Raw genomic sequence first — 19,824 nt, 5'->3', positions numbered from 1 at the left:
CAACCTAGTTGGTCCAACTAACAAACTTTCAGGTCATCCTTCTTACATACTAAAACCAATATTGAAGGTAGCAGCATCTCTGCTTTTTCAGTTTCCCTGTAACTTTTTTTAGTTACATTTTTCTCTCCAATTTGACCACCATTGTTTGGAATGCAAAGGAAAAACCCTATCTTATGAGGAAAGACCATAAACAAAAAACATAGCGTGCTTCAGAGTGGGGTGGTTTCTTCTTAGGACTTTACAAGGAGGTAAAATATTTGAGGCATATATTGTTTAAAATCAGTTTAGCTTCTTATTAAAATGAAACTTGCACGGGCATCAATATGTGTGTGTACATATATGTGCATATGTGCGTATGCGTGAACATGCGTTTAAAGGTTTAGCAGTCAGCTATGATTCTTTTTATGTTAATAGTTAACCAGCTGAAGGAGAGGAGAGAAAGTATACCCACAGTATTTCTGTAAACTGCTTGCAAACACTCTAGGACACACATATTCACTGTGCCCAGTTAAAAACTTACACACCCACTGTCCGGTGTTGTGCATTCAATAAATATTTGCATTTGCAGAATGAGGAACTGAAAACTCAACAATCTATCTGAAAGCACATATATCTAGTTTGTATATGTCAATATTAACCAGTTGCATATGGCAATATTGAATTTCATATAACATACCTTTATCTCCCTCTTTGAAAAAGTTGATTCTAAAGGTCATCCCTTAAAGGGTACAAATTACATGTACTTTTTCTTTTTAAAAGGGGAAGAATTGAATTTTAATTAACAGAACTATAGCCAAAGCTAGTCTCTAAATGTCAGGAAATACATTAATGCACATCAGAAAAGCCTGTAAAAACTCAGCTTCTCCAAGGTTCAAGGAAAGCATAAACTATTTTTAGCAATAAAAAAGTATCAGTAAAATTTTAACGTTGCTTATGATTATTGTCAGGTTTATACAATAGTGAAATATTTTACATACGCATATATGAACACACAAAACAGATGTTTTTAGCAGCTAAAATACTCTATTATTTTTAAATTTCATGTCTTTTATCTGTGCTGTATTAGTAGAGCAGATATACTATATACTTTATTTAATATATCCCCCTCTGTTCCTTCACTGATGTATTTTATGGGTCTACAAAACTCCAAGTTCTGAACCAATTTTCCGTTTCATTGTTGGGGCCGAGGAATAGTTTTTGGACTATAATTTCAAGTTAGGAAGAATGGTAAAATTATCACTGGTTTAAACATGGAATTAATTAGAATTCAGATGCTATTTTTCGAGGTTCAAAACTATTTTGGAATTTTTATATTATTTCAAAGCGTTGTATAAGGATATGTTACATTATATAAGAGAATACCACAAAGAACCGGCATCAAAAGTGCATGTTATAGGAATTTATAACCACTAACTAAATCCTATTGAAGTCCTTACCAAATTTCCCATTGCTTTCCTGAGGCAAAGACTCAGCCCCTCTTTCCATAACACAATCTAACAAGGGTAAACTTATAATGGAAAAGTATATATTTTCAGAAGGCTCCTTCCATTTTCAATACCCTCTCCATACAGGAAGCACTCAAAAGGCAGGAGTGTGATCATTAACCTGTTCTCTCACTCATTAGGAATTTAGCATACAAGTGTTTTAATAGAAAGCACTTGCCATATAACATTAACAATCACTAAAGAAATAGAACATTTCACTGCTGAAGCTTAACAAATGGCCCTTAACAAAGAAAGGCTGCATTTGCCTGCATTTTCTCTGATACAGTAACCTCCCAATTCTGAGTTTTTGTCATGAATTATTAATGAATCATTGTGAACAGAAAAAAAAGCACAGTACTATAAAATTAAGTCCCTTGTAGATTTTTCTGGTAGACCAAGACAGCACAGACAGTGCGGGGAGTGGTAACCAAAAATAGTCAGCCTTTACATTTGTTTCAGTATCCTGTATATAGTTGTAAAGTGTTTTCTTTTTAATGCAGGTCTTTTAGATAAACTTCTAAGGAATGAAGAAAAGAACCTTAAAAACACAACCCTGCCCATTTCTTCCTGTTGCCTGTGTGGTGATTAGCCAAAAGCTCCTGGGTCTCATGTTATCCTATGGGTAGAAGAGATGATTACACAGGACGGCAAAATACTGAGTTGACTTCAGGCAACATCTATCAAGGGTGGATACATTCTAGCTTCGACAAAGCTGGCAAAAATAGTCTGGTGCCTTGTTATGTTTAATACAGGATTTGAGACTGAATCCAAGGAAGAGTGGAAAACGGGGAAGGAGAGCCCTTTTAGAACTCTTGCACATGGATATCAAATTAACCTGTTCACCCTTACAGAAAAATAAAGGCACTAGCTGTAAAATATTGCCTCAAACACTGCCATATCGCTACTGCAATACTGCAGGGAGCTTTTTGTTTGGGGGGTCCTTTTACTATAGGTAGAAAAAATATCTTTTAAATTTCCCTAAATAGCAGAATAAACAAAATGGCCCGGCTTAGAGTGTCAGTGTGCATTTATTTTCTTTGATAAATTCCCTCTAATGAAACATTTAGAGACCTGAACTAGGCCCTCTAGAGAAGCACTCCTGACCTCTTCGAAATCAGAATTTGAACCTGGGTCTGAATTTCAGCAGCAGCTCCTCTCCCTGTAATTCATCAAACTCCAGTGCCAACCACCTTCAAATTTGTGGGCATGAACTGACCACTCAACATCTGGAATTTGTAATCAGAATTTTGTAGACCTGATACACTTCTAGGATTATTCTTTTAAAAATGGGTTCTATCGCTTCACACATTTAGTTCAATGCTGTCAAGAGCAACAAGGACCATTCCTGGAGCCAGCACCTTTTGGTGGACTAGCTGTACAAGAAGAAAAATCTCCCTACAGTGGTTTGTGAGAAAACCAAGCCTTATTATAATAAAGTAAATTGAAAATCCTGAGCACCATGGTTTGAATACATTGTAATATGCCATTGAAAATTCCACATCATGACTTACAGTGACCCTGTTCTATATAAAGACATACTTCTCTCTAAGAACATGCCAACAGCGTATTCAACATACATTCACTATGTAATTCAACTGTAGGGACTCTTAATTTAGGATCTGTAGTCTGTTCCTAGAAATTCACTTGCCTGTTAAAATATTTAACCTAGATTAGTGGTTTGGAATTCCCATCTTTATTAGTGTATCAATACATCAGTAGAATGATTTAATGAATCCTTACTCTAACTCTGCATTTAATCCTAAACTGAAAAGGTTTATCTAATATTACAAAATCCAGCCAAAAACTCTGCCCTTAGATACATAAACAACTAGCTCTATTTAAGTCAATGGGAACTGTATATGAAAATTAGGTGCGCTGTGTATTATTCTCAAATAGTTTCTTCCTGTGAGTATGCCTATTCCCAAGATTGTTCCACAGAAAGGTCTTGATAGGACTAGTGCTTAAGAAATGTCCAGATTTTATTACATTGCCTGATATATTTCCTTTAATATGGCTTTTTTGCTAAAAAGAAAAGTACAATACGAACTTGAAACATGCTAAATATTGATATTCTATTTATTAAAAAAAGAAAAAAAAAGAAAGAGGATCATCAGGAAAAGGACCTTTTCAGACACTTTCTACCCTTAAGTTGCTTCCAGATCTTCATGCATCTATAAAAATAAGATTGCCACCCCTTGGAACATCATTTTCAAATTATTCTATATAGGATTGGGGAAAAGCACTTTTCCTACTCATTGAAGTCAACTTAAATTTACTTATGAACACAGTGCAATTTATGTGCATGCATATAAATATTATAATAGGCACAACTGTTTGCATAGTAACACAAATGTAAGGGCGGACACTTAATGTAGATAACGCTAATGTAGTGAAAAATCCACAAATTAACTGGAGCTTATCCCACCATGTTAGCGAGCATGCTGGATTTTTCGCTAACCATCAGAAACTTTGTATATTTGAAAATATGTAGAGGTCCTCAAAACTTCTCATAAGAGTGCTGTATCTGTCACATACATTCACTTGTTGTTGTAGTCTATTCAGATTTATAAAACTAATCTCAGTGTTAATTTGTGGAAGTTCAGACATGCCAAACTCACTCCACTGTCAGCTCAAACTGGACTGATTCATACACAACCACGGAGTAAGTACAAAAAGTCAAGAAAACTTTACTCACTGTAATTAGTTGTGACTGCTGAAGGCAAAGATACAGAAAGGTAACAAGATGGGGGATAGGAGAAATAACTGGCTCTACTTTTCTCCTAATATCATGACAGCAGCCTCTGAACTGCTAGGGTGTGGCATTTCTCAAACACCCAAGTGGCCCTTAAGACGAATGCACCAATAACGGTATCTAGCAAAATGAAAGGCCTCTCTCAGGCAGCTTATTGGAAGCGGCTTCACTCAGCATATCAATTTTTTATTTCTTAAATACAAGAGAGAGAGGTGTTGGGATGATGCTCAAAAACGCTGTTTAATTACAAAATGATATTCAGCTGTCACGTCTTTTGTTCTGACACAACAAAGGCAGGCCTTATCAACTGCAGGTAGCTGCTGCTGTTCTTCCTTCTCCCCTCCCCACCATCCAAAGGATTTTTTTTATATAGCAAAGACCTCATTTTTGGCAAGTCTTGCAGCCCCGGCTCTGAACTAGTGCATAACTAGTCATAATTAGGAGGACAGGGATGGTAGAGGTTCACATAGCGATACTCTACGGGTGCCAGATGGGCGGGGATCTGACAGAAACATTGTGTTCTTTCTCCACCTCAAAAGAGTTTTAAAATAAGTCCTTGAAATATGAAAAGCCTGCCTTACCTGTAATTGGGAGCTGTGCCTGCAGGATGGCGGAGATAACAATCCCTTTCCACTTCATCTTGCTCCCCCTAGATTGTATTGGGGGGCCAGAGGCCACAATTTAGCTGCTAGTGGGACGATGAGGAGAAAAGGCACCTCTACTGGCTTTGTTCTTCTGGCTGCCTCCACAGGAAGTGCGAGGTCTATAAGATCTGTCAGAGTCCACCTGCTGGCAATGTAGCCGAAACACACACTTCCTTCTTCATTTGCCTTACAACCAGGAAGCTTTAGAGGTTTGGGTTTTCTATTCTTGGTATTGATGTTTGGGGTTTTCTTTTATATATTAGTTTTTTGACAGATCCTCAGAAATTCTAATTCAGCAACATCTGAACTCCTAAGAGAGGCCTACAAAGTACATCTGGTAAGATATTCACCCACACACTTCAAAAGAGATGTATAACTCTATACCCAATATATAGTAAGTCATAATTGGATGATAAAAAATGCAAGATATAAAAATAGTACTCCTTGGACATCTATATGGCTGAGCTGATTGGCAAAGGGATATGGAACAGTTTATCTCTGGGTCACCGATTCAAATCCAGATCCAACTTTTAACGACAAAAAGATGTTTTTCATGGCTATTTGGTGACCTGTGTAAAAGGAGTTGGTCTCGGTTTCTGTAGACAAGAGTCCACATGACAAAAAGGACTGTCTTCATTGGTCCTTTAGGTGTAACTATGAAACTGTACTGCCTTTTGATTCAAACGTATCATATTTTATTTTCTAAGAGTTTTTGCTGTGTGCAAAATCCAGTTACTATTTTGTTCTCAGATTTGCTGTAATATAGAAAGGAGGAGATGCACAGTGTTCTCTCTCAGACTCTACTTCTGTCTGTACAGGCTACAAAAACAATGAGAACAAAATGGCTGCTGAACACTATCTACACTGTGGGTTTTTAGAAATACAAAGATGCAATACCTTAAAACAAAAGGCATCACAGTTTCAAGGCTACATTTACTGCAACTCTTAGCGAAGCACTGGGTGGGCCCTGGGGCTGAACAACGTTCTCATCTCTTGAAATGGTCCTTTCATTTTCAAAGTACTGATATCCTTGTACCAGACTCTTTCTCCATTTGGGGTGGTCCTGGGTGATAGTCTCCCATGAGTTGATATCAATGTTGCATTTTTTTTAAGTTGGCCTTGAAGATGTCCCTGAAGTGCTTTCTTTTTCCCTCCTCTGGAGTGTATGCCTTGACTGAGCTGGGAGAATAAAACTTGCTTGCAAGTCTGGAGTTAGACATCAGGATGACATGGCCTGCTTAGCAAAGTTGATGTCAGATTACTTCCGCTCAATGCAGTGTGTTTGCTTGTGAGAGGATGCTAATGTTGGTGCATCTGTCTTCCCACTGGATTCAAAGGATCTTCCACAGTCAGCATTGATGGTATAATTCTCCAATGAATTTGAGGTATCTTTCCTGTATGTTGTCCATATCTCAGTTCCATACAGTAAGGCAGGGATCACAATTGCTTGATAAACCATGAGCTTGGCTTTGGATCTGATGTCACAATCTTCAAAAACCCATTTCCTCAGGTGTCTGAAGGCTGCACTTGCATATTTGTGGTGATGTTGGATTTCTTCATTGATGTCAGCCTTCTGTGAGAGATGGCTTCTGAGGTATGGGAAATACTCAGTGTTCTCCAGAGTCTCACCATGAATCAGAATTACCAGAGCTGGATGACTGCTCATTAGAGCTTGTTGATGGAGAACCTTAGTCTTCTGAATGTTAAGCTTCAGTCCAATTTTCTTGTATGCCTCAGTAAAGACATCAATTGCCTGAAGATCTGCTTCTGAGTGAGCAGACTACAGCATCATCAGCATACTGAAGCTCAATGATTGAGGTCTGGGTAGTCTTAGTTTTGTCTCAGAACTCAGCTGAGGTTAAACAGCTTACCACCCATTTGGGAGTTTAGCTCCACTCCGAATATCAAGCTTGTTGGTGATCAGATGTAGTATCATGGTAAAGAATATCAAGAAGAATGTTGGAGCAATTACACAGCCTTGCTTAACTCCCATCTTAACTCAAAGGAATCTGTGATAGATCCATTATTGAGAACTACCACTCACATACCATCATGAAGCAGGCAAAGAATGGTGATGAATTTTGATGGGAATCCATACTTCGGAAGAGATCCTCCACAGTGATTCTCAGTTGAGAGAGTTGAAGGCTTTTGTGAGATCAAAGAAGGCCATGTAGAGAGGTTTATATTGTTCCATGCATTTTTCCTGCAGCTGGCGAGCAGTGAAGATCATGTCAGTTGTGCCTCTTGATGCCCTAAACCCACACTGAGATTCTGGGAGGAGCTCTTTAGCAAGTGGAAGAGACATGTTCAGGATGGTTCTCACAATGATCTTTCCTGTGGTGGACAGCAAAGTGATCCCTCTGTAATTTCCACAGTTGGATTGTCTCCTTTCTTGAAGATTGTCACAGTCATGGCATCCCTGAGGTCATCTGGGATTTCCTCATCATTTCAGATCCTTAAGATGAGGGCATGGAGCTTGATGTGAGCTCCTGACCCCGTTTGGCAGATTTTGGCAGGAATTCCATCAGCTCCAGATGCCTTGTCATTCTTCATCTGCTTGATGGTTTTCCTCACCTTGTCAAGAGTTGGAGGGATTCTGAGATCATTTCTGACTGGGTGTTGTGGAGGATGGCAGTTGAGAACACTCTTCAACAACTGAGTCTTGATTGAAAAGGTTTTCAAAATGCTCCTTCCAATAGGCATTGATGGCTCCCCTTTCCTTGATCAGGTCTCCTCCATCCTTAGGTCTCAAGGGAGTTGGTCCCTGAGTGCTCAGACCATAGATGGCTTTGGTGGCATTAGAAAAAACTAGCATATTGTGGATGTCAGTGAGGTGTTGAATCTCTTTTGCCTTGTCTTCCCACCATCTGTTCTTCATATCATGGGCCCTCCTTTGGACCTCTGCCTTGGCTTGTTGGTCATTCAGTTTTTTTTACTTGGAGTTGATGTCATTGTTGCCAAGCACAAAAGGCCTTGTGCTTGAGGTTGATCAATTGGATCTCCCAGTCATTCTCATCAAACCAGTCTTGATGTTTCCTGGTAGAGAATCCAAGCATCTCTTCACAGGCACTGATGATGGTGGACTTGAAGGCACCCCAAGTGCTGCCAACATTCTCCCATTTTTTGTTGAATGGTTTTTCATTAAGAAGAGGTCTCACTTGACTGGGACCTTGAGTCCTTTGATTGTTGATCTTCCATCAGCATTGCTTCTGCTGCAGCCATTGTTTGGGAACCAGTTTGAATGACATAACCAAGCAGATGAGTCAGTGATCAGTCCAGCAATTGTCAGCTCCTAGCATAGCTCAGGTGATGCGGCATCTTTGTGATCCCAGGCATGAACAATGATGTAGTCAATGGGTGCCAATGCTTGACTCATGGGTATTGCCATGATGTCTTGTGCCTGTTTTTCTGGTGGAACAGGGTGATGGTGAGGTCCATGTTCCATGCATTTGGTCAAAGGAGGATGCTGTTGAAGTTGACCTTTCCCATTTCTTTTCTGCTGATGGTTCCATTCCAGAGATTGAGTCCCTTCCAACTTTGTGTAAAATCACTGAAAGAATAAATCTGTTTCCCTCCAGAATGCCAGAAAGGACTTGGTCAAGATTGGTGTAGAATTCCTCCTTGTTTTCATCAGCAGCATCAAGAGTTAGGACACATGTGCTGATGACAGTGATGTATTGTTTCCTTGCCAGTTTAAGATGGAGAGTCATGAGGCACTCATTAATTCTGATAGGAAACTCATTGAGTTGGTTTATGAGTTCAATATTGGATGGCAAAACCAACTCCATTAAGTCAGTGTTCTCCTTCCTGTTTACCCTTCCAGAAGAAGTCCTCCTTGTTCTTTGAGCTGCATGCTTCCCACTTGCTGGGTTTGCTCAATGCAGTGATATCAATATTATGTCACCTGAGTTTGAGTAATGATTGTGGTGCAGTGCTTTGGACATTCACCATTAGGATTGTCCATGAGGTCCTAACGTTCCAGGTCCCAAAATTGGTTGAGTCTCTTCATTGATTTTGACCACAGTAAAGGTGATCCCACTGGACACAGTTATCCAGTCAGGAAAAGGTAGCCAGACTATGTTTAGGGCATTTTTTCTAGCCCCTTCCCTATGTGGAGTGAGCAGAGCAGATCCTTGAAGAGGGCTGCTCAGTCAGTTACAGCTGCTGAATCACACTCCTGGTTCCAAGTAGGTAGACAGCTTTCTTGTAATTGTTGCCTTCATGCCAGTTCATGACTAGAAGCTTGCAGACCTCACAGTCCTGCTCCAGTCATCACTAGCTGGTCACCAAAGGGCTTGAGAAATATGCTGGAAAAGTCATTCCCATGGAAGATACCTGTGCATGATTTCTTTTATCATGGAGAAGCTGCTGCACATCAGTTTCCACAAATTTCTTGAAAGAATGGAACCTTGATCCAATGGCAAGGAGGCCAAGACAATTGGAAATCTCTTTCTGCTGCAGCCTTCGGCTGCCTTCACAGCCACTGAGATTCTAACACCTTCTTCCACCTGCTCTGCCACTGAGGACTGTAGACCCATGGCTGGGGCTGGGCAGGCTTATTAATGGTGACCTGTACTTGCCATGTCACAGCACTGTCAAAGGATATATGTGGCTGTTCAGAAGGGAAAGTATTGCCATCTGCTGTCCTAGCATCACATCCTAAGAAGACTTTGCTTCTGAAGATGATTTGGAGAAGGTTAAGGGGCTGTTTTGAAAGCCAGGAGTGGAGGGGCTGGGAATATTTCTCTCAAGGTCTTATCTTTGCCAAGTTTAGCCAACATATTTAACGATTTCTTTGCCTCCATTTTCCTAAGCAGGGACCGGAACACTCACCCCCTGCTGGGCCCCCCTCAAGCCCCAGGGGAGGCTCACCTAGGCCAAGGGTTAGTGAGGAACTAGTTAGGGAACTTGTGGAGGGACTGGATGTATTCAAGTCAGCTGGTCCAGATGATCTCCACCCTAGAGTACTAAGGGGATTGGCTGAGGTCATTGCGGGACCCCTGGCACAGTTTTACGAGCACTCATGGTGCTCTGGTGTGGTGCTAGAGGACTGGAAGAGGGCCAACGTGGTTCCCATCTTCAAAAAGGGAAGAAGGAAGACCCAGGAAACTATAGGCCAGTTAGTCTTACCTAGATCCTGGGCAAGCTTTTTGAGAAAATTATGCTGGCGCATATCCATGAGGGGCCAGCAGGAGAGGTCATGCTTAGGGGCAACCAACAGGGGTTAATTAGTGGCAGGTCCTGTCAGACCAACCTGGTGGCCTTCTATGATCAGATCACCAAATCATTAGATGCAGGGATAGCAGTGGACATAGTCTTCCTAGATTTTCAGAAGGCCTTTGACACTGTCTCACCCTGTTCTTATTAAGAAACTGGGGGACTGTAGTGTCGACACCCACACAGTCAATTGGGTCGCCAACTGGCTGGAGGGCCGCACCCAGAGAGTGGTGGTGGATGGGTCATTTTCGACCTGGAGGGATGTGGGCAGTGGGGTTGCGCAGGGCTCGGTCCTCGGGCCCGCACTGTTCAACATCATCATCAGTGACTTGGACAAGGGTGTAAAAAGCACCCTGTTCAAATTTGATGATGACACTAAGATGTGGGGGGATGTGGGCACGTTAGAAGGGAGGAATAGGCTGCAGTCAGACCTAGACAGGTTACAAGGGTGGGCGGATGAGAATAGGATGGGATTCAGCACCGACAAGCGCAAAGTGATGCACCAGGGGAAGAACAATCGGCACCATACCTACAGGTTGGGGAACTCCATTCTTGTCAGTACAGAGGCAAAAAGGGAATTTGGAGTCATCATTGACTCCAAGATGAACATGGGCCGGCAGTGTGGGGATGCAGTCAGGAAGGCCAACCCCACCTTGTCATGCATCCACAGATGCATCTTGAGCAGGTCCAAGGAGGTGATCCTCCCCCTCTACGCGGCACTGGTCAAGCCGCAGCTGGAGTATTGCATCCAGTTCTGGGTGCCGCACTTCAAGAAGGATGTGGACAACATGGAGAGGGTCCAGAGGAGGGCCACTCGCATGATCAGGGGGCAGTAGGGCAGGCCTTATGAGGGGAGGCTATGGGACCTGAACCTGTCCAGCCTCCACAAGAGAAGGCTGAGGGGGGATCTAGTGGCCTGTTACAAACTAGTCAGAGGGGACCAGCAGGCACTGGGGAAGTCCCTGTTCTCCCGAGCACTACCAGGAGTGACCAGGAATAACGGTCACAAGCTGGCAGAGGGTAGATCTGGCTAGATATCAGGAGGCACTTCGTGGTCAGGGCAGCTAGGATCTGGAACCAACTTCCAAGAGAAGTGGTGCTAGCTCCTACCCTGAGGGTCTTTAACAGGAGGCTAGATGTACACCTTGCTGGGGTCGTTTGACCCCAGTACTCTTTCCTGCCATGGCAGGGGGTCAGACTAGATGATCTACTCAGGTCCCTTCCAACCCTAGAAACTATGAAACTATGGTTCTTTGGTGATTCTTTATCATTTTTAATTCCTAGTAATAATGATTCCATGATTTGGCTTTTTAAATAGATGAGTAAAATCCACCAATAAACTAATGATTTTGTGAAACCTCTTTTAAAAAGAAAATTAGAGACCTTCTCCTTTCTGTGTGTGTATAAAGTTGTGTGAAACAAAACTTGAAGCTGCAAGTAGGCGTAAAGGAAGGGGAGAGACAGACAGAGACAAAGAAAGAGAGAAAGAAGAGTTTACAGCTGTACCATGAATGAGATGGGGGCTTGTGATAGTTATCTCCAAACTAGCTAGGAACAAAGTAAGGGGGCACTGGTTACTACATCACTAAAAAGGGGTTATGATCACCAGAACATTTCCCAGTGTGCTGCAGCACAAAAGCGTGACATCAGAAATGAACAGGTGTGCAGTGGAATTTTGCCATGGCAATGAGCTACAATAGATATGAGGATGGGGAATGTCTTAATAGGTGTGCCACGGAAAATGTCTATTAATGTAAGTGTGCGTTGGGCTAGAAAAGATTGGGAAACACTGCACTAGAAAGCAGGCTGAAGTGGAACTCTAGTCTTGCCCTGCCTTTGCTCTGTGGAGTTCACTGTGATCCTGAATTTAGCTATCTTCCTTTTCTGATCATGACTCAGGAAGAGAATCAGCAAGTTATCATCTTGAATCAAGATTTGAGGCCATAGATGACCAGCAGCAGTACAAAGACTGGAGCCAATGGCCAATGGTAGTGGTGTGTAGGATTAAGATCTTAGCCCACTGAAGACTCAGCCAGTGCATTTTAGTGCAAGTTGTCTTAGGGAAGATGCAGAGAAGTGGCAGGGGTCTACCATTTGGTTAAGTGTAAGAAGGTAGAACAAGAGAAAATTACTCTCTTTTGGCACTTCACAACACCAAGCTGTCAAGGACAGCATCTCTGACAGGCAGCCAGAAGCAAATAATTATTAATTTACTAAATCTTTTTAGGGGCCCCATGGGCCAGACAGAAAGGCCTGGCAGGTCAGATGCAGCCTATGGACCATATTTTGCCCATCCCTGTGCTACAGGCACAGGAAGATGTGAGGCTGGAATGCTACAAAACCCTGTAATGAAGACATGGCATGGCATGCATCTCAGGGGGTGGGACAGAAGGTTGCTTGGCCTTGCTAACCCCCAAGGGAACCTATCAGTGATTACACCTTGCCACCTCCTGTGGGGAGGGAGAGGGGAGCAGACCTGCAGACCCCTGCTCTCCCCAACCAGGGGGCAACAGCATAATCTATAACAACCCACCATCCTACCATGGGAGGCCACCAAGGAGAGTACCCATGGGGGTGTATCGGGTTGTCAGCGAGCATGCTGCCAACCCTGGTCCTGGCAGAGAGGCTAAAGCTCCACTCATTGTCCCTGCCACTCCCATGACAGCTGAGCACCCAGTAAGTGCTCACACTAACTAGCCACCCCACTCTCCATCCCTCCTGCCGGGGGGGGGGGGGGCAAGCACTATGTGAACAAACCCCCTGTTCTATTACAGTGCACTCTACAGACATAACACACGGAGCTACAAAATACAGTGCTATAGAGAAGTTCCTATTCCATCCATCCTGTTCCATCCTTTTCCGTATCTATAGCACTTCCACTATTTGTGTAGTGCTACAGGGGGCATTTACAATGCCTGCTCAACATCTGTAGCATTACAAATGTAACATCTCTCCACAGTGTTAGAAAGTATTTCCTCAGTTCCTCACTATTCAGCTCACCTGCTCTTTAAGCAGTAAGAATCATACTATGAAAAGGCTTTTGCTCCTCTCTATGCACCAGATATCACACCTCTTTTTATCACCATGTTAAATCAAACTTGATGGTGAACAAAATTACTTGAAGTATAACTAAAATCAGGGCAGATGATGAGAACCACATACTGGTGCCAATACTAATTCAGCTAAAACAATGAAAATTTTCCTGAATGCAAATCAAGCGGCAGTGAAAATATAAGACCCTCTATGTGAAGTAAAAAGCTTTTATAGTTACCTTGAGAATTTGTCCAGCAACCTAGGCTACATCCACATAAGCATGGACTTTTGGTTCCCCAGGGATAACTAGCAGCAGCACACTTTATGCTGCTGCTACTTGTCCCTGGGAAATGCTGTGCCATGCACCCTCTGGTGTGCAGCAGGTTACCCTAGGTTGGGCAGAGGAGGCTGGGGCCAGCACTGGGCTAGCCCCAGCAGCCTTACCAGGGGTCCCGGTGGCCTCCTGGGGCTGCAGTAGTGGCGATCCTGCCACTCAGTCTGGCTGGTAGCCGAAGCATGGCTCCAGCCAGCTAGGCTCCATTTTGAGAAGTGTGTGCTGCCTTGCTTTTTTTTTTATTTTTGCACAGATTTTTTTTGACCCCTGGAGATCCAGGGGTCAAAAAAACCCCTGCACTGCTCTCTTGCACCACAGAGGACAGCTGAATGTTCAGCAGACATGGCTGTGGTACCACATACTGAACAGCTGTGCTCGTCTGCATGCAGCCCTATAGCCCAACTGTATTGAGAAAGTAACCTATTACTGGTAGACAGATTAGGGACTTACTGTGACACTTGAAACAGTATGGAACAGAATTTGGAGTGGTCCACACTTGTTGCTCACTATGGTTAGGCTGCACTTGCGGTTGACGCCCATAGTCTATAACGGGTAGTTATTTCTCTAGTATAGGCAAGGCATGTGTTCCCTTGAGCATGTGTCAATTTTCTACTGTCTCTTTGGACACAAACAGTCTTGATGCTGACCTGTCTAATGCAGAGGGCTAATTCTTCCCCAGAGGCAGCCCATTTCCATTCCTGCTGGATGTACTTGCCTGAAGCATAAAAAAAAAAAGCAGCAGGGTTTGCAGCTCTAACAGGAAATAAATGAAAACTAAAAACAAACCTGCACCACAGTCAAGCTGGGGATAAAAATAACTATACACTGCCCTCTGGCTCATGCACTGTTACCACAGAGAGCCTACCTGTAATCATCACCACAGACTGCTGGGACTGAGAACAGGTCAGCTATCAAAGCCCAAATTCTCCTGAGTTGACATGATACAGTTAGTACTTGCAGGCAAAATTAATACCTCTGTCACCTAGCAGAGAAACTGACAGACTTCAGAGAGTGGAGAGAATCCGCTGTCAAAGGCTACAGAGCCTTGCCCCTTTTCAGCAGTAAATGATAGTGCTGTAGCGCCATGGAACTACCTCAGCACCACTCAAAATCATTTGTGGAGGCTCATACAAGGATAATGGATATTAAGCAGACGGTAGTTCTGTACAGCATGTGTGCTGTAGTCCACTAGACATGCCATTCATGCATTAGAAAACTGCACTGAAAAGAGAAGTCTGCAGTTTACAGTACTTTAACTGGTGATTTATATTGACAAAATGTAGCAGACTGACAGTCCTAAATTGCTTCACTGCATTTCAATGCACTGTAATTCCTTATAGCAAAGCTTCACTCTGCTATAATTGGGTTCCACTGTGCTAATCCGCTTGGAATGCAGCAATTACCACTAGATAGGTATTAATTACTGCATTCCAAAGGGATTATCCCCTTCCCCCTCTGCACATTTGCCAATACTTGAAGGGGAGAAGTGTAAAAGGAAAAACCCCTTGCTCCTGGTTTTACTCCATATGCACCCGACAAAGAGTAAAGAGGAAATGGTTTTACCTACAGCTACTCCCCTCTGAGAGTGAAAATATGGCCATCTTAAAGCCCTCCAGTTGGCTGCCACTATTCCTTGCATCTGCAAAGTATAAACAGAAGCCCTGGCACATCTAAAATGACAGACTGGTAGAACAGAGGTAGACATCTGTGCAGTGCTGTGAAGATAAAAATGTCCATGAGAATGTATCCTGTTACATAGGCCCCTATGCAATATAACAACCTTGCTTCTTGTGAGATGTGGCTGCCTGCTCCTGCTTTGTGTTTAAATTTTCAGTGCAATAACTGATTTAGAAATATATATAAGGGACATTCAAAAAACACGCACTAGGGACCACAGCACGTTAAGCTGGGTCAGAGCTGCCCCAGCTGGTAGGGTTAGCCCAAGGCTGCTCTGACCCCGCTTCACACACTGCGGAGGGGCTGGCTGGGGCACAAGGGTACTCCAGTACGGTGCTAGCTGGCTTGTAGCCCCCACACTCAAACACCCTCATGCTCCAGCTAGCCGCACCAGCATCTACACATGCGTTGCTGCAGAGTAAAACTCCACCGTAGTTTAGTACTTTTATTTACAAGTACTAATCTGTGGCAGAGTTAATTAGTTTATACTGTCCTAATAGCACTGCACATGTAGATGCTGAGACACCTACTGCAGAGTTAATTAGGCAACTCCACAATAAAGGTCTATGAATCTACTCCACAGTTAAGTGCTAGCATCTACATGTGTGCAGAATTTACTGTACACTAAACTAGCCTACTCTGCGGTTGGCTAGTACCCATAGATACAAGTAGATTTACTGCACTGTAGCACACATGTAGACAGCTGACTGGGAGCATATTACTTCCGGTCAGCCCAAGCACCAGGGAGCTTGGGAAACAGTCCCCTACTCTGCTACTGATTGGGGCGTGCATTTGGGAGGCAGCTGCCCTAGATGTAGGACAGCTATCCCTGGTCTCCAGAACATAGGCCTGATCCCAATGCCCCCTGCCAGCCCAGAGCTGGTACCCAGGGGAGCCTGGAGCTCCCCTGGGTGCTGTAGGGGGAAGTAGGCAGGAGTAGCCCTGAACTGAACTCCTCGGGAAAGCTTACTGTGTTTTATTTTACTATGCAGTAAAAGCTTACCAGCACATGTAGACACACCCTTCGCGTAGCTTCTCCCTGACAGGTCATCGGCATTTTAACCTGTTAATGCCTCTTGTTACTCTATTTGTGATATAATCTATTGCGGTATTATTACTTTTACAGTTATACTGTCTTAGACTAAATGTAGGCAAAATCCAGAACTACTTTTCAAAACATACACTCAAAAAATGTTGCCTTTTGGTATAATCCAAAATTAGTGCTATATTCCTGCATTTATATAAACCACTATTATTTATTATACAAGTACAGTTATGCTGAAAATGGATGCTACTATGATCCGACAGCAAATAAAATGTTAGCTACTTGATGGTTGCTTGATCTTTATGAAATCAAATGCAAGTATTCCAAGCCAATGGCTAAGGAGCAAGAATCCACATGACAAAGAATCACTACTACAATTGGCAATGCATGTCTGCATTGTCAGCAGAACAGATAAGGACCAAATGGATAATGGATAAAGAAGCTCTAGAAGGGGTTTGCTCCAGGTCATAGTTGAGACAAATGTAGGAAAGTTTGCTATTCAGCTACCTCTACTAAACTTGTTCTGTGGAGCTAGAAGCAGGGGAGGGGAGAGGAATTATTTCATTTTCTAGGCTGCTGATTCTAAACACTTCACAGCATTAAATTAGCTAAGAAAACAGAAGAATAATGAGTGTCGCTTTTTAATAGCTAGCTGTAATAACATGCCTTGTTTCTTATTAAAGAAATCATACAAAATGTAAAGTTTTTCAGAGAATTCTAAGAATTTTCCCCCAATGTTCTTGGTTAAAATAAATCCATTTTAGGCGGTAGTTTAAAACCTTTATTATAACCAACCCAAAGATACTAAAGTCCATGGTGCCCTCTCGTGGCTGACAAGGACAAAACATTTTCCTGATCAGGGAACAACAGGTTGAAAACTGGTCTGGCAAAACAATTTTGAAGCATCGTCAACCTTACAAAAAAACAAAAAACAAAACAGGAATCTGAATCCATGACAGAACAGAAGGGCTTAGTTCTAATTAATTTGTTTTGGCCAGTGGATTAGCTGAGCTACCTTCCCTACAGTATTTCAAGATTAAGAATATGTGGTTAATCCTGTTTGATACAATTTTTACAGAATATTCAGATTTATTCTGACTCATTTTTCTTTAAACACATTTGCTCACTTTTGTGTAATGGCATGGTACCTTTGATTGTAGATCCAACAGAAACATTAGATTAGGCCACATGATCTCTGAGAGGTGTGTCATTACCAGGGATCCTAGTTTTCTGCTGAAAAAAGTAGAAAATCTCATTTAAAAAGCACCAGAATCTGCATTTTCCCACAACTTACTGAAAGCACAGCAATGCCATTTCTGCTCCCTTTCATTTTTGCCATGGTTTTTGCCTCTCGGCCAGTCAGTAGCACACCCACCCTTCCTCACAGAGTCATGGAATTTTGATTCTTGGTTCAATACTTATTCTTACTTTTTTATACTGAAAGGTAATATTCTTTCTGGTTACAGGCAAATAAAGGGACTTCTATGTCTTCTGTGATCTATTAAAATTAGCACAAGATTTGTCACTTTTATCCTTAAATAAATAAACTAAAAGAATAAAAGAAAGAAACCTCAAAACCAGCAAGCCAGATATTATTGGGATCATCTCTGAAGAGATTGCTATTACTAGAAGAGACAAGGGTTTTTTGTGATATCTCTTATGGGACACCTGCATGATTGGGGAAGCAGTTAGACAGGGTTTCAGGCACAAACTGTTCTTCTTCAGCTTTCAGAGATAAGCCTGAGAATAGATTAGGAATCTACAACATAAAGAGAAAAGAAGCTAGACTAGACAATGCACACATCTACATGAGACACTTTTACTATGTGGTAAAGCATCAAAGTCTACACATGCACAGCATTTACTGTGCAGTAAATTAGTTTACTGCATGGTTGGCTAGTACCTGTAGATACAAGTATATTTAATATGCAGTAGCTACTGCACAGCAGCACACATGTAGATACCTGACCGGGAGCAAATTGCTCCCTGTCAGCCCAGGCAGTAGGGGAATAGTCTCTGCCCCAGGTAGCTGCCTGCTTCCCAGCCCTCTGCCTCAATCAGCAAAGGCTGGCAGGGGGCACTGAGGTCAGGCCAGAGTTACAGTGGGATGGGGGAGCCGCCTTGTCTCCAGGGGCAGATGCCTCCCAGCCCAATTGTCAGATAGCCGTCTACATCTAAAACAGCTGACTGGGAACAAATTGCTGCTGGTCAGCCCAGGCAGCAGGAGGTTGGGGAACTGTCCCCTGCCCTAGGGAGCTGCCTGCCTTCTAGCCCCATGCCCTAATCTGGCAGTCGGGGCACAGAGCTGGGAGGCAGCTGCCCCAGAGGCAGAACAGCTCCCTCTTCCCTCTGGAGTGCTGGCCTGACCCTGGTGGGGAGCCTGGAGCTCCCCCTGGCTGCTGTAGGGGGGACAGAGCAGGGCAGGAGTAGCCTTGCATTAAACTGCTCCCGACAGCACATGCATAGACCATGCTCCTGGGGAAAGCTTATTGTGCCTAATTTTACTGAACAGTAAGCTGTAAAGCACCTAGTGACATCTATTTCCTAAGCTTTTTAGCTTAAATTGTGTCAACTTCTGAGACGGAAGGAAGGGCAGTTTGGAACCAAAACAGCATCCAGTTTCTCCCCCAACCATACAGTTGGTCCATTAAAAACAAACAAACCTAATATCACAAAAAACTCTTGCCTCTTGTATGTTTCCTGGACTACCATGACTATAGCATTTGAACCCCACTAGCTGATTCAGGGTGATGAGGTACCCTAGGGTGCTGCTAGATCCTTTGAAAGGTGTCGTAAAGTATGAGGAGATAAGTCAGGCTCAGGCCTTTTCCTGCTTGGACTATCCCCTTGCTTCTACTGTCCAGCCCCTAGGTAAAATAAGTACTATTTCCTATAAATTTTGAAATTGGGTGCTACTTAATTCACAAGAGTTATGGAGGGCTACCTTGAGCACAGGGTGGCTCTATTCCAAAAAGAAGAGAACCACTGTTGTAGAAGGACATCTAATACTGTAGATTCTACTAAACAGTATAGATATCTATCTACTGGGAGTCTTTGAACCTGAATATTCTACAAAACCTGTAGCCATAGCAACTCTGGCTAGGACTTCAGCTTAACCCTTGCAGATTAACTCTTCAAGATCCAGTCCCTGCAGGCAAGGGTATATCTCCTCAGCAAAGTGTACAAATCACATTTTGCTTATCTATACTTGAGTCCGTATCAAAGTAGGTTAGGAATACTACCCCAAGGTCCCAGGAGGGCTTGAGCTTTTTGCTCCTGGCCTAAAGGCACAGTTATTACCCAAGTCAACTATGTGAAGGCTATCATAAATTGGTGTGCCTACCTGTGCTAGTCATACTTTCATTTTACTGGAAACAAGCACTTAGAGGCCTATACAGGGCACTCACACTTCTGGTAAGTTAATCACAGCACCCTTTGCCAAAAGGAGCACCCATAATTGTGTCCTAGTTTAAACTAGTATCCTGTCCAGTAGAGGCTACAGGGCATTTCTAGGTCAACTTATTCAGTTTGTCCTGAACAATGTAATGTTACTGTGTTCTGTTAGCAAAGTGAATCCACCCCCCCTCAGAAAAAGACACTGGAGAAATCTGTGCAAGAGGAAACAGCCAATACTACAA

General features: G+C 42.8%; 1 protein-coding gene across 1 annotated transcript in view; it reads right to left on the bottom strand.

The window, feature by feature from the left end:
- The window catches only part of CD247 (CD247 molecule), an 80,499-nt gene extending 75,539 nt beyond the window's left edge, over nucleotides 1-4,960 (bottom strand). Inside the window, exon 1 of the mRNA XM_090059150.1 lies at nucleotides 4,818-4,960. Coding sequence (XP_089915276.1) covers nucleotides 4,818-4,875 — 58 coding nt within the window. The 5' untranslated portion in view covers nucleotides 4,876-4,960. The remainder of the gene's footprint in view (nucleotides 1-4,817) is intronic.
- Nucleotides 4,961-19,824: the final 14,864 nt, after the last annotated feature.

This window comes from Crocodylus siamensis, chromosome 1, assembly GCF_052110815.1.
Source record: "Crocodylus siamensis isolate JL-2025a chromosome 1, ASM5211081v1, whole genome shotgun sequence".
Classification (NCBI taxonomy): domain Eukaryota; kingdom Metazoa; phylum Chordata; order Crocodylia; family Crocodylidae; genus Crocodylus; species Crocodylus siamensis.
Note: the sequence above shows the minus strand (reverse complement) of the source record. Positions and strands in the feature narration are given on the sequence as shown.